The 24,528-nt window shown below is 51.0% G+C and overlaps 1 protein-coding gene across 1 annotated transcript in view; it reads left to right on the top strand.

Annotated features, from left to right (window-relative positions):
* Window positions 1–1,082: 1,082 nt before the first annotated feature.
* Window positions 1,083–24,528, top strand: part of WNT3A (Wnt family member 3A) — a gene marked incomplete at both ends in the record, with an annotated part of 41,146 nt that continues 17,700 nt past the window's right edge. The window contains 2 exons of the mRNA XM_080923634.1: window positions 1,083–1,153; window positions 16,149–16,390. Coding sequence (XP_080779760.1) covers window positions 1,083–1,153; window positions 16,149–16,390 — 313 coding nt within the window. The remainder of the gene's footprint in view (window positions 1,154–16,148; window positions 16,391–24,528) is intronic.

The raw sequence follows: 24,528 nt of genomic DNA, 5'->3' as shown, positions 1-24,528 counted from the left end.
ATTTCACTTTGCCTCCTCAGTCAGCAAAATAATGTTTGCGATTTGTCAGATTTCTCCCCACCCCCCACCCCCACCCCGTACGTAGGCAGCTGCCGCCCTGAAAGCCGTAGTTCCAGAACTTGAGCCCAGGCGCTGCAACTTCCCTCCCGTGAGTTTCTGTATTCTCTTCCCAGGCTGTGTATGAGGGAGAGAGAGAATAGGGATCAATTCTTGGACTCCCTAACAACTACCTGTGTTCAGGGTCCGGCAGTGCTCCCTGCTCCGGGAGGGGGTGTGGCTACAGACCGACTCCTGAGACTAGGTGATGGACGAAAGGAGCCTCAACACTGCCAAGAGCAAGGGACAGGATGTGGCAGAACAGAAGTGCTAGCTAGCGGGGGGGACTGTATATCTTGCTCTGAGCTCAGGGCGCCGGGGGCTGTGGAGATCCAGGGCCTGGTCCTGTGACCCCGATAGGTTGAGATCGGGAAGAACGAAGCCCAAGCCTGAGGAGTACGCAGTGCAGTTCTCAGCAGGCACAGCGCAGACCTGGAAGGCCACTAACACAAGGACTGGCCAGGCACACCTGGGCACATCCAACACCCTGCGCATCCCGACGCGCATTGTACTCCGGCACATACCAGCAGTGCCCGGGCGCTCCTTCCAAGAACACCGATACACCCCGCACACTGCACACACCTTCAGCACCCCAGCGCCGGGAGCTCGCTCTCCCGTTCACCCTAGCACCCCGCGCACCCACGGCCGCGGGAGGGGCCAGCGCCGCGAGGCTCCAAACCCCCGGGGCCCCGCCCGCCCCCGGCCCGCCCCGCCCCGGCCCCAGCCCCGGCGGGCGCCCCCCGCGGCGCTGCCCCGCCCCCGCCGCCCCGCGCCGCCCAGGGCCTCGGCCCTCCGCCCGGCCGCCGGCCCACCTGGAGCAGCGCCGCCCTCGGAGCCCGCGTACCGGTGCACACCCGGGAACCCCGCGCACCCCGCTGCCACAGAGGACCCAGCGCCACTGCAGCCGCGCCACCTCCCAGGGCCGGGCCAGTCCCGGCGTCCGCGCTCTCGGGGCGGACTCCCCCCGCTGCGCGCTCAAGCCCACGATGGCTCCTCTCGGATACCTCTTAGTGCTCTGCAGCCTGAAGCAGGCGCTGGGCAGCTACCCGATCTGGTGGTGAGTGAGTCTACTTGCGTTCGCCCCCGGGCCGCAGTGCCACCCTAGGGCAACCGCCCCCCTGGAGCAGGGCCCCCACCGTAGCTCCGCTCACTGGCTGCGGGCCGGGTGTTTTCCTTGGCTGCCACTTGGACCTGTTCGGGCCGCAGCTGGGACGCGGGTGGCGGAGCTTCCGGGGACACTGATTCCCCTGGCAGGAGGGGAGGGAAGGCAGTGAAGGTCCATGCTGTTCCTGGCGTCGAACAAGAATGGCAGAAAGCGGGTCAGCACATGACACTAACGCCTAGGCGATGATCGAGGAAAGAGGGTAAAAGGGAAGCCGCGCAAGGAAGAGACTTTTCTTAGGGACCCTATTACACACACACACACACACACACACACACACACACACACACACACACTTACTTTAAAACAAAGTAGGCAAGACAAGACCGAACAGCTCGGGGCAGCGCAGTTACGTAAAGACAGTCCGAGACCGGGCAGGGAGTGGCTCTGAGCCTGCGGCAAGGCGCACCGGGGCCAGCCCGGAGACCTGCGCGCTTCCCCAGCGCTGTTGGTGTAGCTGCTACGTGGCTGTCGTGGCTGTCGGGGTGGAAGGGTCGGTCTGCCGTCCACAGCCTATGTCTGGCTGACAAGGAAACACTGCCACCGGGCCGGATGAGCAGTAGGTAAAGTAAGGGATTTGAGTTTCCCAGAGTGAGAGGCTTGGGGACCCGGTCCTGGAGAGGCTGGACAGCATCCTCCACTCCAGACAAGGCACACCAGAAGACTCTTCTCAGCCTAGGGATGGAGTGAGATTAAGCTAAGGAAAGGTCCAGGCTCTCAGGTCCTACATCCTCAGCACATACCCCGAGAGGAGAAATTGGGGCGACCCTCCCTCGGGGTGTGTGACACTCCCTCCCTTCATGGAGCACAGACTTAAGGTCACGATCAGCTGTGTAGATCTCTCCTCCAACACAAGCGAGAGGTTTGAGAGCGTCAAGGAACCGGCGCGCGCCGCTGGTGGAGACTCAGTTGGACAGAAGCCTCTCCACAAACGTGCGCGCACACACCCCCCCCAACACTCCGACAGCTTGCCTGGAATTATAATAATTATGCCAAGGGGAAGGGGGGACCCAGCAAGCCGAAGTACATCTAATCCGATAATCATTTTTCTCTTCGAGATGCTTCAGGAGAAGAGCTGAGAAGCCCGGGGTGGGGATGCAGGGCCCGCGCCGCTGCAGGAATGGAGGGTGGGCAACCGGGAGACGCTAGGGGCTGGAGAGGCTGCGGGGCAGTGGCTGCGCTCTACAGAGATCTAGCTGAGCCTCGGCTCCCCTGAGAATTTTAGGATCCTGGAGGAGGGGGGGTACCTGTGCAGCCCTGTGGCCCCCGGGAGCAAGGATTGCGCGGGGCGCGTCTAGGAGCGCGGACACACTGAGGCGCGTCCCGGCGTCCGCGGGGAGCCAGAGGCAGCGCGTCCGAGGGAGCCCCGCGGGCTGCCCCGCTACTGCGCCAGGCTTCTAATTAGAACCGCCGCCGCGGAATTCTTGGGCTCAAGAGGAAGCGCCTTCGCCCCCGCTCTACTCCCATAAAGAAGGGCCTTGTCGCCAGCCTCCTAGCTACCCCGGGTCCTGGAACTTTTGTCCCTAAGGTTGTGGGGTGGGGGGGTCACTAACCGACTCCATCCAGGTCCACAGATGTATAGCCTCCTTTTCACCTGGGCTATTACACGCCCCCCCCCTTAGGTGCACACCGCATTCTCCAGGTGATTGGGGAGGGGTGTGAAAAAGTGAAGCCCTTAGCCTTCCCACCCCTCCCCTCTAAGGACCGGGGCAACCCTTTGGCCCCAGAAAGTGATACGGAAGTCCACCTGGTATTCATGAGGTTGGGTGACAAGAGCCACCTCTCCGCCCATCCCCTACTCCCACTTTGTTCTCTGTAGGATTCTCACACTTAACAATTCTGCTTCCTGAGACGTAGCCTCTCCCCCCCCCGCCCCCCAGGATACGGGCTTCCTGGGGACAAGACCTAGTTCCCCTCCTGCCCCCTCTATTCCCTCTCAGTCCCCAGCAGACTCAAAGTTGTCAGCTGAATTGGACACTCCCGCAGCATGGAGAGGGTCCCCTAAAATGGGCGGCAGTGGCTGCAGTCACTTTACATTGAGTGATAGCTGGCTCTTTAATAAAGGTTGTTCTGCAGTTTCTACCTAACCAAGCTTCAAGAGTCTCCTCTTTTCTCTTGCCCACACTCTGGGCCGAGATGAGACATAGTCCCCAATGTGGGGGAACCTCATGGCTACTGTTGGGTGGGCTACTGGTAAGCTCCATACAGAGGCAAAACGGGACTGGTGAGCCTTACAATTTGTTACATTCACACTCAGCCTGCACGCTGATTGTTTTACTTGACTTCCCTCCCAGCCTGAGCCTCCCTCCCCCTTTCTGGCCCCCAGGTCCCCTTTCCTAAGAAAGTGAAAGTGAACCAAGTGAACCGCAGAGAAGTGTCTCACCTGCAGGACCCAAACCAGGAAATCTCAAATCAGGAGTAATTAGACTTTTGAAGATGGTGGGGAGGAGGGAGAGAAGAGAAAACTGATGCTTCTCTGCTTCTGGTAGAACCATGAAGGTCTACCACCTCCTCAGAACCTACTGGGAGGGATGGGTGGGTGTGTTCAACCCCATTGCCAGTCCTGATACCACAAGCCCATCCAGAGTAAGACCCCTGTGAGTGTCTGTTCTGGGATCTTCAGGAGCTGGGGCAAGGGGCAGGCAAGTGGACCAAACCACATGGGAGAGAAATCTTTTCCCCCCACTCCCTCGCCAGGTTGTCTTCTCCCAGCGTTAGAACTGACTGGAAAGAGCCCAAGGGAAGAGAAGGGTTCATGAGGCTAAAAGAATGTGGGCTCCATCAGAGGACTCACACCGGAGGGCCCCCCTCCTTTCTCCTCCTTTCTTATCTCCTGTCTGGAGATACTAGCCTTGTGGCTCTCTCTTTCTTACCAGACTCTGAGCTAATTCGTGACAGGGAACTGACTTTATTCAAATCTCAACTCCCTCTGTTCCTTCCGTAGCCTACACTGCTGGGCGCCCACCCTCACTGGCCACTTCTTGCTAAGGGTCTCAGTTCCCAGCCCTGGAATCATCCCATGCCCTCACTGACAACTGGATTTCCTGTTTGTGTCCCTGCTCCTTTGCTCCTTTACTTGTGACCCCACCAGTGGCCCAGCTCCCCTTTCTCCCTTCCTCATCTGGGTCCTTCTCCTACGAACAAATTCATGCAGGACCACCAGCTCCCGGGTATGGGAACACTGCAGAGCAGATGGGGCCAGTGCTCAGCGCTCTCTCAGTCTCCTCTGTGGGGTTCTCCCTGGTATCCCTGAAGCTGTATCCCAGGGGCATTTTGACGAGCCCTATTTCTTTAGGGGGACCAACTCTAATTTCTCCTCTCAGCACATAGGTGCCTCTGGCTTCTTATTCTTCTCTATAGCCCTGACCCTGGTGCACTGCTGGGCACAGACAGCCTCCAGGGAGTTCGTGCTCTTAAGTTAGCTTTCTTCCCATCTCCTTGTGACCTGGTGATCAGCAGTCTGCCTCACAGTGGGGACAATGCTTGGTGGAACAGGCAGGGTAGGTGTGTGTGTGTGTGTGTGTGTGTGTGTGTGTGTGTGCGAGAGAGAGAGAGAGAGAGAGAGAGAGACAGACAGACAGACAGACAGACAGACAGACACTAGGGGCTGTGTGGGTATAAGGTGGAGAGGTTACAGATGAGGCTGATGGTCCATGTAGAATCACCAGGTTGCCAAGGTGATCAGGTGCACAGGCTGCTGTGAGAGCAGATGAGAAAAGTACAGCTAGGCAAAGACAGGTAGACTGAGAGGGACTGCGGGTGCTACTCCAGGGGTGTTGTCTCAGTTCAGCCATTAAAGCCCTCATCTTCGAGCTCCTTCCCTATCCGCCCACCTCTGTCTCTAAGTTCTCTTTCTGTTTCCTCTCTCCCTCCTTCCCTTCCTCCCTTCTCCTCTTCTCTCACCTCACTTGGTCAGTAACTAACATAAAACGCACAGAGCAAAAGAACCCAGGACCCTAAACAAATCACCACCACTAGTAGTATTGTGACTCCTAGGGCACTGAGCTAGGCGTTGCTTCCTCAGAACTGCCAATCACTCAAACTGTCAGCATTAACCATGAGAGGAACATTCAAAGCCAGCCCTTGCTGAGCTCTTCCAGACGTGGATGCTCACATCCTTCAAATGTTATGGGGCGGGGGTCTCCAAGGCTGGGTGTGTTTCTTCCACCCAGCTTTGTGTCCCCTTTAAACGACTTTCTGTATCATTTGTACATAGCTTCCCAGACCCCTTTGTGAGTCAGTACAGTGGCACGGAGTATGCTCTTAGACAATTATCAATGGCCTGGTAACATTCCCTACATACACAGACATTTGGTCCCTTGTACAAACCTTTGGCCTGTTCAAGTGGTAGTGGCACACAGCCTGCCTTTAATGCCAGCGTGGTGGAGGCAGAGGCAAGTGGATCTCTGAGTTTGGGCCAACCTGGTCTACAGAATGAGTTCCATGTCAGCCAGGGCTACCCACATAAGCACTGTCTCCAGGGGGTGGGGGAACAAAACAAAACAAAAAACCCTTGGCAACTCAACCATCCTCCTTTCGCTATGGTCCAGGATTCAGGAAAAAAAAAAAACAGGACTCAAATTTGTCACCTTGGCCCTCAGAATCAGAATATGAGCAGTGCTTTTTGGTATGTGACCAGAGTCTACCTGTAAAAGGTCTGCCAATCATCTATGAAGAAGTGTTATCTCTGTGTGTGGGGTGACAGTGAGACAGCTTAATAATAGTGCACCAAGTCAGGCTCTTTGGTTGGTGTAAAGGCATCCGAGCCTGTGTACTAGCCTGAAATCAGCAGTTCTTCCTCTCTCTATGCCCTAGGTTCCAGGTGTGAGGACTGCTGAACCAGCCTTTGGGATTTCTGCATTTGCCTCTGTTCTGGGAAGGTGGAGAATTAGGCTCTTGGGCTGAGAGGGTTCAGGAAGGACCATTTGGATCTCTCACAGTCCTCTGGAAAAGGAGGCTTTGTCTACTGTCTGGCCTCAGAGGCTGCAGCCAAGGGTGTGGAGAACTGGCAGGGGGCTGACCTAGGCTCAGGGAGTGAAGTGACTTCCTGAGGGCTTGTCCTGGGTCCAGCCTTGCTATCTAGGACAGTGGGGAGCAGCAGGCCAAGAAAGGGAGCTGGCCACTTCCCTTCCCTTTTGAGGCTGAAACTTCAGGAGACTATTAGCAACATAGGGGCCACATAGTCCTCCTCAGCGTCCACAAAGCCCTCAACTCCACCGTGTGCACCTGAAGGAAATGTTTCTCTGTGTTGAGCTGTTGACCACATACAGAGAGAAAGCACAGGCCCATGACTAGAGAGGCCTTAGTTATGTGGATCCTGCCATCTGTACCCAGGAGCACCCCTCACCCCTTAGAAAGAGCACACTTCCTACACCTATCATCCAAGTCAAGCAGACCCAGTCAGTATGACTTCCTTTCAGCTCCCTGGCCTTGCTCTTTTGCCCTTTGCATCCAGTCAGTAAGGTTGTGTTGAATAGACAGAGCCCTTCCAGTGAACAGATACTTCACTGGAGCAAGGTGGACACAGGACACATTTTAATATTTCTAATACCTTCCCCCATCCCATCACATGACAACTTTCCAGCTCTGAGACCTAGAGGAACCTGGCCTCTGCTTCTACCTAGGTCTCCCTCCAGGGCTCCCCAGGTGACACCCTTGAGGTGTCTGATACATTGGAGCTTCCACATTCCTTCACCAGCAGAACGTGCCGCTGCCGCCCAGGGAGGCTGGCAAACATATGGCCGCCGGCGCGGGAGCCTCCCGCCTGCCAGGACTCGCTCAAAGTATGTGTCAGTAATCCTGCTGGCCCGGCGGGGCAGGACAGGCGCTGGCTGGGAAGGCTTCAGGCAGGGCCCTGTGCTGCCTGGAGTAAGGACTTGGGACCCCTTCCCCAAGTTAGAAAGTGCTGGAATCTCAAGGGAGGCTTCCATATTTTTTCTGGGGATGCTGACCGTTTGTGGGAAGGCAACGGATCGTAGGGCATCTCAGGAATACAGGTGCCCTGGGGACAGCTCTCTATCTGGGTCTGTGCAGCCCTGTTCAAGAAGAGACAGTGTGCTTTGTCCGTGAACAGCGTGAGCCTCACACCCGGGGTCTCAGGTGTGAGTGTGGAAGCCTGGTAATGCGCCGGAGAGGCCCAGGACTCCAGAGAGAAAGGCCCGAATGGGATGAATACTCCATCGAGACCCACAAGATACTGGCCCAGGACCCTTATCAGCAGAAACCTCTCTGCCCATGATCCTCCTTGTTCTCTCTGGGCCTGGGCGGAGCCTTGGGAACCCCACCTACTAGGATCTAAGTCAGTGCTTACTGTGCCTGACTCCACGCCAGCAGCAGACAAGAGAAGTCAGGCAAGCAATGCACTTCCTGCACCAGATGCAGATGCAGGCAGAGGTGGACAAGAGACAGAGACAGCCCTAGACAGGCAGGTAGCAGGGCCACCAGTGCGCGTGCGCGCGCTGAGGCTCTGGCCATAGGATGTGACTCTCTAAAGTCAGAAAAGCAATGGAGACTTGTATGTCCCACTCCTATCTTGAAGCCTCAGTTAGAATAAAGTCTACCACCTCATTGGGTAAATAGGGAACTGAGGCCCAGGACACCACCAGGAAAGGGTGTCACAGTACTCACCTATGCCTGTCCAAATGCAACTGGCCTCAGCACCCCTGCGCGGCCCCTCTCTGCCTGCCCACAAGCTTCCATCAGAAATAGCAGCGATCCCCTGCTTGCTTCTGGAAGCTCGGCATTAGCTAACACGGAACAGGCGCCATGACAGAAGGATGGGAAAAGCCACTTGAGACCAAATAGAAGCTGGGGAACCTTGGCCCGGGGAGGCCAGTGCTGGCCCAGGCTGGGCTGGCCTGCTGCCCATCTCCCAGTCCTGGACCAGCCTCCTTCCTTTGCTGCATGTCACAGCCAGCGTCTCTGCTATATCCCTGGCCAGGTGCCCGGCCTTTCAACAGGAGCAAGGAAAGGAGGAGGGAGAAAAACCATTAGTGTTTGCCGGCTGCAGGCGTGGCTCACGTGGCTGCAGCCACAGGATGAAACCCCAGGTCTAAGGATGGGGCTATGTTCCGAAGTATAGCAAGCTCTAGGTAGACAGCGATGCCTACCCCCTTAAGAAAAAACTATGATTAAGCAATAATAAAAAGTTAACAGCGTTGATGAAAATGAAAGCAAGAGGAATCTGAAATCTGATTGGCATAACGTAGGTGTTTTCACTGGTGTGGGTTGTTCTTGTTTAACACAGGAGCACACACACACACACAGTCACTTTTGTAAGAATAAAAGGTTTCAGGCTTGCTTTCTAAGGCTTAGTTTAAACATCTGCACTTTGCAAACATTTTGATGGTGACCTTGGCAGTTGCCTGGGGTCTGAAGTGCTTAGGGTCCACTACCTAACTCTGACTACCAGTCCTTCTTCTGGGACCCAAGAAGAGGCTTGGGGTGCGGTTGGCCAGACTTTTCAGAGGAGTGGTAGGGAAACATTGATTTTGGAAGAGGGTGCAAGGGGGTGACTGTCCAGAGGACCTTGCAATGTGACAGTTAGACAGTTAAAACTCTAGCCGAAAGTAGAGATGGAAGGCTTTTCCCAAGAGGCTGTCCTCCACCTTGGTTGGCAGAGAGGGAAGTGGGGTGAATTCCTCTAGTCGTGAATCACAAAGGCCGGGTGCAGAGAAATGGGTGCAGCGAGGGTGTGCCGCCTCCTGACTTCTCCCCGGGCCCAGGCAGGGCCCTCCTGCCTTAGCTGCTTCCATCCCCCCCCACCCCCAAGGCAGGGTTCAGACCTTACAGTGACCTCGCAACTGGCAGAGCAGGATATGGGTTGGGAGCGACTGGTTACAGGGTCTCCCGTTCTGAATGCTCTCCCGGGGAAAAGATAAGGGCACAGCCTAAGTCTGGACTCAGGGCCCTTCGAATAACCTGAGGGTTCTCTGTCTTTGTCTGGAGACTGGTTTACACATGTCAGAAGGGTCCTGTGTCGAAGGAGAGGGGAGAGTCACTCAGACACTCCTGGAAGCTCAGGGTGGGCACTAGAGGCTTAATAAAGACTAGGTTCAGGCTGGACAGAATGGTGGTCACCAGTTTGCTTGGCTGGCAGTCATCTCCTAGGCCTTGTAAGCAGGCATGGGTGACTTGCTAACTGCCAGGACTCAGGTTCCACTGGTCCCTGTCCCTTCTACAATCCCTGATATCTCTTGGGGGTTCCGAACGGTTAAGTCTTGACCTTTAAGGGAGAGAGCAATGGCTCCAGAGAGGCCAGTGGGATTTCAGACATCTAAGGGAAATTATGTTCATCTCTAACTCCTGGGGAGAATGGAGTGGAGAAAGTAGAAAAGGCAGGTGGTAGAGGCCTTCAGGGCCCATGAAGATACTCGGGTGTTTTGCATTTGGACTCAAGCCTTAGAAAAGTCCTTGTCTTCGGAGTATCTTTAGTGTTATAGAACATCAGGTTGGAAGAGACCTCAGACCAGCAGCTTCAAACCGAGTTGCTGACACTACACTCTAACCCAGTTGCCTACGGTTCAGCTAGGGACACTGAGCGTCTCAAAGGGCACACCAGACTAGATCAGCACCGTGGGTCAGATAAGACCACACGGTTGGGCTCACCACGCTCACCTCCCTTGATGACTCCCCCTTGACGGAAGTGTCGCTGTAAGGAGAGCATGCCACTTTTGTAACGCTGTGTCCTTTTGATGTGCTGGCTGCACGTGGGCTCTGCTTGATGCATTTCTCTGTATTGGACTCATTCATAATTGTTATTTTGCTTGGACTGGGGCTTAATACATTTTAAGAGGTCCGAGGGGATGGCAGTCAGTGAATGAAGTAAGCATCTCGTACACAAACTCAAGAACCTGTGTTTGAGCCTCAGGACGTACATAAAAAGCGTTATTTGGTAGCATGGTTTTGAGGATACCAGTGTTGAGGAGGTAGAGACAGGCAGGCCTCTGAAGTTCTCCCACCAGCCAGTCTAACCTATAGTGAGCTATAAGTTCCAATGCGAGACCCTATAACAAGACACATAGTTCCTAAGGAACAACACACAAGATTGATCCCTGACATCCAGTACGAGTGCACACACCTGATCAGGAATCAAGAAGGGGTGCCCTTGGGAGCCTGTGTGCTGAGACTGCTGTTTTTGCCATACACTCCACTCTTTGAGCCTCGGTTTCTTGTCTCAGGTGGCCTTGTGTCACACCTGTCCTAGTTTGTCACATACAGGGTGTGTGAACACATCACCCATGAGCTCTATCCAGGGCAACTGGAGCTGAGGGTGGGCAGATACAGGGCTAGGCCAACGATGAGAGATTTGGAGAGACAAACACAGCAAGAGGTGGAAAGAAAGATCCCGAGTAGCAGCAGGAAGGAGCAGCCGTCCACAGGCTAAGCCAATGAGCTTGTGGCATGTGCAGCTAGAGCTTGGATATAAGGTGCCTAGAAGGTGGCACCTCTGAGATACCTTTTTATTCTGGGTGTTAGGACTCGGGTAAGGGTAGAAGAATCCAATGCAGTGAGAAGGACAATGGTGTGCCCCCTCAGTTCTTGGCAAAGCAGAGCAGATGCCCACAGACTTAAATTTTGCAGCTCCCAAGGATCAGCCAGACCAGGAAGGCACCTCTAACCTCACTCAGGTCGCTGAGGGTCATTTATGTATTTGTAGGACTGAGTTCTCCAGGACTGGCTGGCTGTGGCTTGTGGTAGCTCCTGAGAGTCCCTCTGTGGTCTCAGAGCCAGCAACTCGGAGGCAAACACCAACTTCTGAAAGCACTAACAAGTAGGACAAACTTAGAACGCCAGACCTGCTAGGACATTCTGGGCATAATTTTGGACCCCAGAACTCTGGGAACACCTCAGAGTTTGGGGTGCAGTGAGATTCTGGGCTTAGAGAGGCTTCTGGGAATAAGGAATGGATGCAGGGAGCTGTGTGTGCTAGAGAGCAGCTGAGTTCTTCTGAGTGCGTAGTCTACCTACTCGGCCTACAGCTAAGGAGACCTGCTGGACATCTGAACCCTTGAATCATATTCCTGTGCAGTCTCTGGGTGCTAACCCCATGCCCGTGCTCCAAATGGGACAGGAGATGAAATTCTCACTCCCGGCTCTGCTAATCGCAGTGGGACCTCACCCTTGATCACGAAAGGAGGTGACACGCTGACATCGCCGAGGGAAGACAGATATTGTCAGGGTGGGAGAGACCTGAAGGAGGAGTTACAGATGCTTGTTGCTGTTTAGCGTTCAGTAGAAGTCTAGCACACACAATAGCATGCACCCTATAAAATCCTACCTTGTTCTCCTTCCTATAACTCAGTGGACTCGGCTCCTCATAGCTGTATTGTACCCCCTTTCCTTCTGAACAATGCCTTTTCGGTTTTTATTTTAACTACATTTTATTGATTGTGTGTGTCCACGTGCACTTGTGCTGGGAGTGGGCGTGGCACAGTCAGAGGACAACTTTAAGAACCTGTTCTCTCCTCCCACGGTACGGATTCTAGGGATCAAACGGAAGTTTGTCAGGCTTGGCAATAGGCACCTTTATTCACTGAAGTATCTCTCCCACCCTGGAATGTATCTTGATGACTGTACAAAGAGCTCTTAGCAGGAGCTGGAGAGATGGCTCAGTGGTTAAGAGCACTGACTGCTCTTCCAGAGGTCCTGAGTTCAAATCCCAGCAACCACATGGTGGCTCACAACCATCTGTAATGGGATCTGATGCCCCCTTCTGTGTGTCTGAAGACAGCTACACTGCTCACACACATGAAATAAATAAATCTTTTAGAGATAGAGAGAGCTCTTGGCACTCACCTCGTAGTCAGTGTCCCCTCTGTTAAGGAAGAGTGAACCAGGTGTTTACACTTGTGATCCCTGATGAGGGAGGCTGAACCTAAAGAATCTGAATTTGAGGCTAGCCTGGAGTACCTAGTAAGAGCCTGTTTCTTAGTAGTGATTGCCTGGCAAAGAGCAGTTGAGCAGGGATGGAGGAGGGAGACAGTCAGAAAATGGTAAGTTAGCCAGAAGTTTGGGAGAACACTTGAAATAGTCTTGGGGTGGGTCAGAAGTTTGTTGGCTACATATGGAACTAGACATTGAAATACACGAGACTCTGTCTTGAAAACAGAGAGAAAAATACACACATAACTAAATAAACGTTTAACTTTCTACAGCCATCCCTCTGTATTCTATAGGCACAGGTGCAGCCAACTGAGAATTGAAAATGTTTGGAAAAACTGGGCATGGTGGCACACACCTCCAGTCCCAGCACTCCAGAGGAGGCAGAGGCAGGTGGATCTCTGTGAGTTTGAGGCTAGCCTGGTCTACAGAATGAGTTCCAGGGTGTAGTTTAGTTAGCAGAGTGCTTGCCTCGCACACACAAAGGCCACACCTGCAACCTCAGCACTGGGGAAGTAGAGGAAGGAGGATGAGGATTTCAAGGTCGTCTTTAGCAACTCAGCAAATTGAAAGTTGGTCTGGGCTACGTGAGATCCTGTGTCAGAAACATACAAATAAATAAATAACCCAGGCAGAAAGAAAGAACCAAACAAGCTAAATCAAAACTAGACTGACCATCACAGCCCAACAGAAATCCAGAAGTTCAACCACCTCCTTGCCTCTGCCCTGCCCATCTCCATTGTACAACAGCCTCTCTTGCTCAGTCTTCAGCTTCCCTTCCCACAAGACCACTGTGCCTGGACTTTCCAGATGGTCCAGCTCTCAGGAAACAAGAAATAATCTGGGCTGCGATTCAAAGCACTTCAAAGACCCTTGGGTCCAGAGGATGTTCTCTTCCACCTTCCTAAGTCCATGAGAGGGTTCCTGCTGCAGCTGCCCACACCCTGGCCTCCTAGCTAGGAGAGGTGGCGAGCAGGGACCTGCCCAGAAGAGGGGAGGCAGAGAAGGCTGAGTCAGCATCGCCAGAGGAAGGAGGCTGGAGAGCAGCTATGGACCTGTGAAGTCCCTTCTCTGCCTTCCTTGGGGGCCACTCCAGCAAGGTGGGAGGGGAGCTGACCACTCCACACTACTGGCAGCAGCTCCATCTTCAGCAACTTCCTTCTACAGCATCCTCTTCTTTAGCTCATCTTCCAGACCCACATCATCAGCACCCAGGATCTAACAAAGGAGGCCACTGGCCCTAGGCAGCTCCTACTGTGAAGACAGAAACAGCCAGGTTCTCCTTCTGTTTGAGAACAGTCGTGCTTTCCAGTTACGCGGAGTCTCCTCATAAACTTCATTCACAGAGTGAAGATTCTCTTCATTTTGGATGGATAGACAGATGCCCTTAGCCTCTTTCTGGGAGCTGTGAATGAAACTACTCGGTGGGTAAAATGATTGCCTAGTATCCGTGAAGCACTCTGTTTGATCCCTGGTACTGCAGAGACAGACAGACAGATCTCTGTGAATTTGAGGCCAGCCTGATCTACATAGAAAGCTCCAGTACAGCCAGGGATATGTTTCAAAATAAAACAAAACAAAACAAAATCAAAAATCAAAAAATGAGGAAGGGGAGGGGAAGTAGGAAGAAGGAGGAAGGAAAGAAGAGGAGACGGGGGTAGGGGAGTGATGTTGCCTAGACCAAGGGAAAAGTTTGCTTTTCCACGGGTGAGAGAGTCTTGGGGTGAGTGTGGGTGCAGTGGGTTGTAGGGTTTAGGGTGGTGGGATTCAGGAAGGGCTGAGGATTGGTGGAAGGAGTGCCAAAGCCCTTTCGGATCCATGTAACAGGAGGAAAGCAGATGAGCCTGAGGAGACACGGTAGTCAGCCAAAAGTGACATGGGGCCAAGGTACAACAGTGGCTTTAAACCTTGGTCTAGCCTCTTCCCCTCTACTCTGGGCCCCTGGCCAGGCCCATCCTCTCTGCCATCCCTGAGGTCGAGGAGCACAGATCCCAGTCCACTCCATACGTATGTGTCTTGGCCCTTGAACCAGGACCTTGGACAGTGATTTCTCCGTCCTGCCAAGTGTCTGCTTTTCCCTATACTCAGAAGTGCCCAAGTGGCCCATCTAGTGCCGTCAGGGGCACACCGACAGCCACGGCACCTGGAGAGAGAAGTGCTGAATCCTACTGCAGGAATGGAAGAGAGCATCTTTGAAGAGGAAAGACGCACGGAGAGTGGAAGCAGTTCCCAGCCTGCACAGGGCTGGCCTTGTGAACACGGGGCCTGTCATGGGTGGGTGTGCAAGGAAGGAACCTACCCAGTCATCCTACAAGTCTTCTTCATAGCAAAGAGAGGAAGGATAAAGGAACAAAGAGCAGGCCCTGTCATGGTGTGCGTACAGGAATACAATAAGGCCAGGCACGCATTGATGTGCAACTCAGGTCTCTCGAGTACTTCAGGAGATAGGGGAGTCCAGCTTGATGGGGACAAGACCCCATGTGCTGGGGACCTGAAAACTGTGCGTTGTGACTAGAGGTACTTGATGGGATGTAAGTACCATTTGAAGTATCCATAGTCATGAGAAAATGCAGTTCTGCCCTCCTGACCAGTCCCCAGAAGGACCTAGACACACCTGGTGCTGGTGGCTGGTGGGACTGACTACATGGCTAATCCCAGGCTAGCCTCAGCTACATAATGAGTCCTAATAATAAGAGTTTCTTTTAAAAAAAAAAGTGATAGCTAATGGCTTTAATCTGAGCACTCGGGAGGCTGAGGCAGGTAGATCTCTGAGTTTGAGGCCAGCCTGGTCTACAAGTTCTAGGACAGCCAGGGCTACACAGAGAATTGCTGTCTCAAAAAAAAAAAAAAAAAAAAAAAAAAAAAAAAAACTAGAGAAAAACAAAACCAAAACTCAATGACAACAAGTGCTTTTCTAAGGTACACAAAGTTACACACCCGAGATCCCGGTGCTGGAGGTGCGGAAGCAAATGACCAGTTAGGGTCATCCTGAGCTACATAGTGGGTTCCAGACCAACCTGAGCTACATGGAACTTTGTCTCAATAAAGAAAAAAAAATAAGAGTAAAAACCATGGAAACCAACAGGAACAAGAGAGAGAGAGAGAGAGAGAGAGAGAGAGAGAGAGAGAGAGAGAGAGAGAGAGAGAGAGAGGAGGAGAGAGAGGGAGAGGTGTGGACTTCCTGCATCAGCTTTCCCTGTAGTGTAGTGTGACACTTACTCTACCGTCTCAATGCCCTTGTCATCTAGTTTTGGCATGGGCAGAAGGGTTTGTAGGCTATGTGCAAATATCATGATATTTTATATAAAAGGTCCAAATATCTGCTGTGTGTGCGTGTGTGTACACGTGTGTAAGCGTGTTGTGTGTATGTGCGCACACGTGCACATGCGGTGGACATTTGTAGGGCCAGAAGTTGACGTTGGATGTCTTCTGTTGCTCCCCACTTTGATTTTTGGTACAGGGTCTGCCACTGAGCCCAGAACTCCCTGGCTAGCCTGGCTGCCTCTGCTCCCCGCCTCACCCTCAGTGCTATGGCTCCAGACATAGGCCAACATGGTTTTTACATGGGAGCTGAGGGTCCTACCTCAGGTCCTCACGCTGGCTGCCTGGCAGGTACTTAACCAACACCTTCCTCCCCATCCCCTCCTCACACTTTTTAGAGGGCATTTGCTTTCTCCCCCTCCCCCACACCTGAGCTGGCCACATGCTCTGGGATCCCCTGAGACACCTCAGCAGCCATCTTCATCTTGTGGTCTTCATCAGTATCTGTATGCTCCAATGCCTTCAGAGGCCTGAGCCACAGGCTGAGGGTCCCTGGATTTGTACAGAACAGGAATGCAGGCCTGGTTCTTACGGGCAGCAACTCCTGACAGCTTGACATGCGACCTACATCCTGGGTCCATGGTCTACAACATCCTGTCTCTAGGTGCCCTTCCTGGCATATGCCCATAGTCCAGAGTCCGTCTGTTTCCAGAGATGGTCTTGCTCACCTCCTTTTTTTCCCCACCAGGTCCTTGGCTGTGGGGCCCCAGTACTCCTCCCTGAGCACTCAGCCCATTCTCTGTGCCAGCATCCCAGGCCTGGTGCCCAAGCAGCTGCGCTTCTGCAGGAACTACGTGGAGATCATGCCCAGTGTTGCAGAGGGTGTCAAGGCAGGCATCCAGGAGTGCCAGCACCAGTTCCGAGGCCGGCGTTGGAACTGCACCACCGTCAGCAACAGCCTGGCAATCTTTGGCCCTGTTCTGGACAAAGGTACCCTGGGTGGTTAGGGTCATCTCTATATGGGCATCAGAAGGCCTTCCAAACTCCACCTGGCTGGGCTTCCTCCTCCTGACCAATGGAGGGCCTTGGAGAAGAAAGGAGAAAAAAAGGGGGGGGGGACTAGAAACCCACAGGGTGGAAGAGCTTGGAGTAAGTTGGGGAAATGGTATGCTAACCAGCACCCCTGGGCTGGTCTGGGAAGGAGAGAACGGCAGGAGGGCTAGGTGTTAGTTAGCTGCTGGCAAAGAGCAAATTATCCTAAAGTGTAGTGGTTAAGGCAGTAATTACCATGTGTTGACCTCCTGCTGCCGGGGGTCAGGGGCTGGGCTGGCTCTGCTTCCCATCCACAGGGAGGTCCATGTAAGGCTGGCTCAGCATCAGATGCTAGAGAGGACTTTGAAGTGGGGCAAAAGCTTCTTTCTGTGCTTTCTGGGACCCAGGGCAGAGGCAGAGAGGGAGACAGAGACAGAGCTGGCAGAATCAGAGAGACAGAGAAATAGAAGAGAGACAAAGACAGAAGAGAGACGTGGGGGAACTGAAAGAGAGAGAACACACACCAAATGAAAGCTTTCATGCCTTGAAAGAACAAGAAGGGAAAATCATATAATTTAAATCACTTTAGAACATACAATCTCAGCACACTTAGCACACCCACAGAATTGCGACACCACCACTCCTAATTCCAAAATATTTTCATCCTCTCGAAAGGAAACCCCAAACCCATTACGCAGTGCCCTGGCAACCACTGGTTTGCTTCCTACCCCTGTGGTTTTCTTATTCTGGACACTTCCTCTGTGTAATTATGCACTCTGTGGCCCTTTGTAGCTGGCTCCTTTCACTGAGTGTGAGGTTTACAAAGTTTATCTATGTTACCATATACATCAATGGTTCGTTCTTTTTGATGACTGAATACTATTCCACTTCACGGTGGGTGTGTGTGTGTGTGTGTGTACCTTAAATTTTATATGTCAAAAAAGAATTTTATATGTAAAGAATGATGCCACCTGTGGATTTCATTCCTTTTATTGGCATGCATTTGTTGTGTTGGGTTTTATGAGGACATCTTCATACTCATAAAATATATTTTGATCTGACCTAATTCTGCTGCTCAGGACAGCAGTCCCGTGTGGGACCAAAGTGGAGAGGGCAGGCCAAAACTATAGGCAGTGGATGTCCTGAGCCACACAGCCATGGCATTTGCTGCAGAGGTCAAAATACACTCCTGACCCCCATGTCTATCCCTGTGCACCTGCTAGACAATTCCACTTGAGGTACAGAATGGAACAGCACCTGTGGCTTTGTAAGTCTGACTTGGAGGCATGGCCTCTGAACTGTCCCCAAGGAGAACAGCATTGTGGAGAAAAGGCTGGGGCTGGGCTCCGAGCAGAGGTCTATCTGTGACCTTGAAGCTGTTTACAGTCTTTCTTCCAGTGAGGTCAATGAGGATGACAGTGGGAGCCTTTGGGGTGGAGGTAACTCTGTTCCTGGCAGTCCGGCCCTGCCCCTTTCACTCCTGGGACTCCACTGTGCTGTCAGCGTGGCTCCACCTAGTCCCATCAGCCTCCATTCTCAAGCCAGCTCTACACCTCATATAATGACATCATGCCACCAGCCCTGACCCTATGGTTCCTCTGACCCCCTTTCACCCAACGTCGGGACCCACCATTGATTTCCTTTCCTGGTGACATCCATCAGCTCCCGTCCAGGGATGTCAGCGTCCCTATCTATAAAATGGGAAAGTAATTGCAGCTTGCAACTTGAGAGCTATGAGTCAGGCTAATTACACAGTTGCTCCCTACAGGCACAGCACAGCTGTATATAGGGAAAGGTATGATCCCCAGGTTTGGTATGGTTTACCAAGCATGGCTTATAGTGTGTGCATGTGGAATCCATCCTGTGTCTTCATGGGAATGTGATATGTGTACATAGAGCAACAAATGCTAGTATGTACATGTCTTTTTACATACTACATATAAGCAGTACACATGTATATTTTTTATTTGTTTTTGTCTGTTTGTGGGTTTTTTTTTGTTTTTTGTTTTTGTTTGTTTGTTTGTTTTTTTGTTATGACAATGTACCTGATACTAACAATGTAAAGACGGAAACTTGATTTTGGCTCTTGGTTTCAGAGGGTTCGGCCCAGAGTTAGATGTCTCCATTGCCTCAGGCAAGGCAGTCACGAGGTCGCTGGAATGTGTTACAAAAGGCCTTCTTCCTTCTCTGGAACCAGAAAGCAACAGGAAGGAGCCGGAAATGAAAGATAGCTTTCTAGGGCTTGTCCCTAGCGCGCTTCTACCCTCTTCTTCTCACTAGGCCTCTGTCTCTTAATAACACCACGATATCGTGACACTGTCAAGTCTGCTAATTAGTTCCAAACTCGGGTTCCAATCACCTCAACAGTCCTTCCTAGACAACACTCATAATTGTGTGTGGTTATTGTGTGTATGTGCATATGCACACATGGGTTCACTGTGGAGCTGCAGTCATATATGAATCTGTGCATGTGTGTGGCTGTACACATCAGCATCTGGGTTCTGGTGCATGTGCATGTATGTGTATCTGGAATGTACACGTGTGGACATTCAGTGTGTATGCAGAACAGCTGCTTCTTACATGCGTCTCTCTGCTTTGTCGTGGCCATGGTGCCCAGGCAGAAGACATGATGTACTACATCCAGAGGACTCCAGGCCCAGCATGGGGTTTTTGGTACCTTGCCTCTCCAGAGAAGAAAACAGAAAGAGATTTGGTAAGAAGGCAGAAAGCTGTCCCACTTGAGGTCACAGCAGCTGATAAAGGATGGAGTGGGTGAGGGGAATGAGGAAAGATGTCCAGTGTTTCCTGATACCTTGTGGTTGGAATCTGGAGTGTCCTCTACTCGGCCCCCAGCTTGTGACCCTATTTTCAAAGGTTGTGGAGCCTGTAGAAGCTGAGATCTTGAGAGGCTGGCCTTTGAAGGTTCCTGCCTGTAGTCAGTGCTATGGTGAACAAGCCTGGCTCCTATTACCACAGACAGAGCCCCTCCAACCTCCTGGCTCTCAGTGTTGGACTAAGATGAACCAGACATTGTTCCTGTTGGGTATGTTGTCTCAGTGGTTATAACTAATACATCCACCTCCGTGGGGGAGTCTGTAGGGGTGTGCACACACACTACACCCTCATAATGCCAAAGTGAGTGTGTCCCGGGAGCGAGGGAGGCATTCCATGACCCACCAACTATGTTTTAGCACCGAAGAAGGGACAAACTTTCATGTTTGTCATGCTGACAGGGGGTAGGCCTCAGTTTCTCCTCTTCACCAGCACCTGTTACTGTTATTTTATCGCTGCTGCTTTCATGGGTGTGAGCATCTTTTCTTGAGTTTACCAGTTATGTGCGTCCTTTATAAAAAAAAAATCATCCAGTTTTTCTTTTTGTTTTAATAGGGCTATTTCTATTTGGTTTGGGTCTCAATTATTTGTGGTTTTCTTAATCATAGATTTAGTTTCTTTCTCTTTCTGTCTTTCTCTGTCTCTCTCTGTCTCTGTCTCTCTCTGTCTCTCTGTCTCTCTCTCTCTCTCTCTCTCTCTCTCTGTGTGTATGTGTGTGTGTGTGTGTGTGTGTGTGTGTGTGTGTGTGTGAATGTCTATGTCTCAGTGAATATGTGAAAGTCAGATAATAAGAATCTGTTCTCTCTTCCTACCATGTGGCTTCCCAGGGATCGAACTGGGTTCAGTTTCCAGTTGTGGTAGTTCACAATCTTCAGTAACTCCATTCAGTATCTCCAATCTCAGGGAATTCCACACTCTCCACTAGCCTCCACAGCATGGAGACAAAACATGCAGACATTTAATTATTATTTTTTTTAGTTTTGATTTTTTTTTAATAAAAAAAAATCTTTTAGTGTGTAGCTCGGTTGCCTGTACATGGTTTTGTGTACCTGTGTGAAGGTGCCCTTGGAGGCCAAACAGGGTTCAGACCCCCCTGAGCTGGAATTACCAACAGCTGTAGCATTCCAGTGTGGATGCTGGGAACTGGACTTGGGTCCTCTGTAAAAGCAGCACATGCTAGCATCTGCTCACGTCTCTCCGTTTCCTATAAGAGTCCTTAGCTTGGACAAGTCCCCAATTCTTTCTTTGGCTTTTGAGCTCTAAGAAAACCTGGCTGAACCCAAGGTCACAGATGTTTGCTCCCCACCCCCACCCCCCAAGACAGGGTGTTTCTGTGTAGCTCTAGCTACCCTAGAACTCACTTTTTAGACCAGGCTGGCCTCGAACTCACCGAGATCTCCACCTGCCTCTGCATCTCCAGTGTTGGGATTAAAGGTGTGTGCCGCCACACTAGCTACAGAAGCTTGCCTTTTCTGTTTTCTTGAAAGAGTCTTACAGCTTCAAACCAGATGTGATGGCAGGTGGGTTTATCCCTACTCTGCAGCCAGGGGCCTGATTTCTACAAATGTAAGAACAGCCTGGTCTATACAGTGACTTCCAGGCCAGTCAGGGCTCATGGTGATTCTACCTTTTTTTCTTTTTTTCTTTTTTTTTAAAGAAAAAAGTCTTATAGCTTTAAATCTGACATTTAGGTCTATGATTTTGTTTTCATTTTTAAAAATTATTTATTTTATGTGTATGGGTGTTTGCATACATGCATGTTTATGTACCATGCGCCTGGTGCCCACAGAGCCCAAAAGAGTCCCTGGGACTGGAGTTATATACAGTAGTTGCTGCGTGGAAGATAAAAATTGAACCCATGGGCTCTGGGAGATCAGCCAGTGTTTTTAACCACCAAACCATCCGAACCATCTCTCCGTCCATATTTGAGATAAATATATAATTTTACTTACGGTGTGAGAATAAGATTCAGCTTCATTTTTTTTTTTCTTTTTTAAAAAAAATTGTGATTTGTTTTGTTTTTCAAAACCAAGTTTCTCTGTGAAGTCCTGGCTGTCCTGGAATTCACCATGTAGACCAGGCCGGACTCGAACTTAAAGAGATCCATCTGCCTCTGCCTCCCATGTGCCAGGCTGGGATTTAAAGCTCTACCACCAGCATTGTTTATTGTGTTGAAATGCAGTTATTCAAACAGCATTTGTTACAAAGAGTACTGTGTCCCCGCTGAATGGTTAGCTCACTCACTGAAAACCAACTGGCTCTGTAAGTCTGCTTTGATGTATTTGGGGCGTGTCTGCTCCATTCCACTGGTCTCTGAGCATCAGCGTAACACTGCCACGCAGTTCTCCTGCCTGTGGCTTTGTCATATGTTTTTAAAACTCAAAATCGTGTTGGTGTTTGAGGCTGTTTTTATTCCATAAGTATGTCAGGATCCACTGGTAATGTCCTTTGCTTTATAGGTTTTACTCATTACTTTTTTGTGAACGAGTATATTTGCCTGCATGTGTGTATGTGTAGCGTATGTGTTCTTGGTGCCCAGAGATCAAAAGAGAGCTTTGGATCTGCTGGAACTGGAGTTACAGACAGTGGAGAGCTGCCATGTGGGTGCTGGAAACTGAACCTAGGTCCTCTGGGAGAACAGCCATAGATTTCTTAAACCATCTCTCCAGTTCCCACTTGTATAAAAGCTTGGGCATATTAGAGATTGTGTGAGAGGAGGTGGAGGAGGAGGAGGAGGAGAAGGAAGATACTGTCAAACCAGCAGTGTTGTTTCCTGATCTCCATGGCCTTACTGCTTCAGTGACACTTGGTAGCTTCCATCTCTAAGTCTTGTACATTGTTTTCTAAATCGTTTTTAAGCATTTCTTCCATCTTTATCTACCTTGACATTCTTCTCTCTCTTCTTAAAAATCAATTAATCTTAATGTCCCTGAGTTTTTTTGGGCACCACACATGCCTGGTGCCAAGGAGCTCAGACGAAGGTGTCGGATCCCCTGGAACTGGAGTTACAGATAGTTGTGAACTGCCGTGTGGGTGCTGGGAACTGAACCTGGGTTCTCTCTGGGAGCAACAAGCCCCTCTCCGGGGCTAACCCTCTCTTAGCCCCACCTTGCTTTTCCTACTGTGTAGACCAGGCTGGCTTCTAACTCAGAGATCCAAGTCATCCAAGTGCTGGGATTAAAGGAGTGCACCAGGCTCCCAGCTCATCATTGTTTTATTTCCGTTTTGTATTGTGTCTGGGTTACTTGTTGCTAGGAGACAGCGATCCACCGAGCTGGGGTGCAGAGCAGTTGACCGGCTGCTCCGTGACCTGGCTGGAGCTGATCATAGGCTCTGACAGGTTGTTGTCTGCGATTGATTCCGTGAGCTGCTCTGCACACAGCTCTTTCTCCTCTTCCTCCCACTTTGGATGCTCTTTACTCCTTTCCTTGATGTCCAGGGTGAGCATCCACATTCTCCTAACCTTAGAGTGACCGCTTTCTCTCTTTTACTACGGACAGTGATAGCTGTGGGTCCATCCAAGTTTTAAAGTTTGTAGATTTGGGAGCAAGGAACGTTTATTCATATGTAAGTAGATAAAGGATTTTAAAAAAATATTCTATTTGTTTTTATTTTATGCATATTGGTGTTTTGCCTTCATGTACATCTGTGCACCACATTCATGCAGTGCCCACAGTGGCCAGAGGAGGGCGTTGAGTCCCTGGAGTTAGCGTTAAAGATGGTTGTGAGCTAGCATGTGGGTGCTGGGAATAGAACTTGGGGCCTCTGGAAGAACAGCCAGTGCTCTTAATGACTGAGCCATCTTTTTAGCCCGTAAAGTTAGCATTTTGAAATTTTTTATTGTATTTGTCACACACATGTATGTGCACATGCATGCATAAGTGTGTGCACATGTGTGAACATGCATGCAAGTGTCTTTGGAGACCAATAGGGATCACTGGATCCCCGAAAGCTGGAATTATAGATGGTCATGAAGTACCACATAGGTGTTGGCTCTTCTAAAAGAGTAGTGCACTCCTTACTGACTTGGCGATCAATAATCCATTCTTTTTGATCTTTTGGAACTATGCCAAATTTTTTATGACAATCTGTTATCAAGAGGTTTTTAGATGGGACCTGGTGGTAAACATCTTTAATCACAGTACTTGGGAGGCAGCAACAGGTGGATCTTTGTGAGTTCAAGGCCAGTCTGGTCTACATAGCAAATTCCAGGCCAGCCAGGGCTGTAGCGTGGGACCTTGTCTCCAAAATCAAACAAGTTCTCCAACTTCATGAGCATAAAACTCAATTTCATTTTATTTATTTCCGTGCTTGCTTAGAGATAGCATCTTACTGTGCTGCCCGGGTTCTTACTGAATACCCCAATTCAGTCAATCCTACTGCCTCAAACTTCCAAGTAGCTGAGGCTACAAGCATGGGCCACCCATTCTTTTCCTAAGTTTCATAGAAAACGTAACTGGAGGTAAGCAGAATTTCTCAAGGTGGCAGCATCCTTTCTTCATTTCTAGGACACATTCTCTTGGGGCTCAACACATTCTAAAACGATCCAGAAATCGCTCAGAACCAGAGCTGGGACACACAAAAGGCTCTCTGGTGGATGTGTTTATAGAGATAGCAAGTGTTCATCCCACACTGCAGATGCACACAGCTGGTCAGCACTCTGCTGAGTAGCTCAGGTGAGCTCCAGCCTATGCGTTTAGCCCAGTGAATGTGTCAGGCGACTGCAAGACAGGTTGCTGGTGCCTGGGAGTGTCTTGGAGAGTTTCCCTGGGGAGGTGGCCCTTGGGCTAGATCATGGGGAACTTTCCTCTTTTCTTTTCTTTCTTTAAGCATGTAGAGACAGCAATTCCCTAGAGCTGTCTGAGAATTCTAAGACTTACTACCTAAGGCCAATATTGTGGGGCCTCTGATTTTTACAAGTCAGGAAACTGAGGCATAATGGAAGCTCATGAGCCTGGCTCCAAACTCTGCAGGCGCGCAGTAGTATGGTCATGGAAGCCTGGGGGTGAGAGGGAAAACAGGAGCAGGGGAAGGGAGTGGGGCTCAGCAGTTTGATTAAACTGTTTCTGGCGTGGCAGGAGCCTGCTGAAGCCTGAGGTACAGTGGAGGAGGAGAGAGAACGGGGCTGTCCCAGAGGCTAGTGCCCTATCACATATTTTTGGGTTATGTTAGGGGAGCTGCAGAATGTTGAGGGTCTCCTAGGATGCTCTTGGAGAAACACAGGCTGTCTAGGGACCAGCAGCTGCCACAGGTCCTGCTCTAGA

The sequence above is a fragment of the Micromys minutus genome, assembly GCF_963924665.1.
Source record: "Micromys minutus genome assembly, chromosome: 10".
NCBI lineage: Eukaryota > Metazoa > Chordata > Mammalia > Rodentia > Muridae > Micromys > Micromys minutus.
The sequence above is the reverse complement of the archived record's forward strand: the minus strand, read 5'-3'. Positions and strand labels throughout refer to the sequence as shown.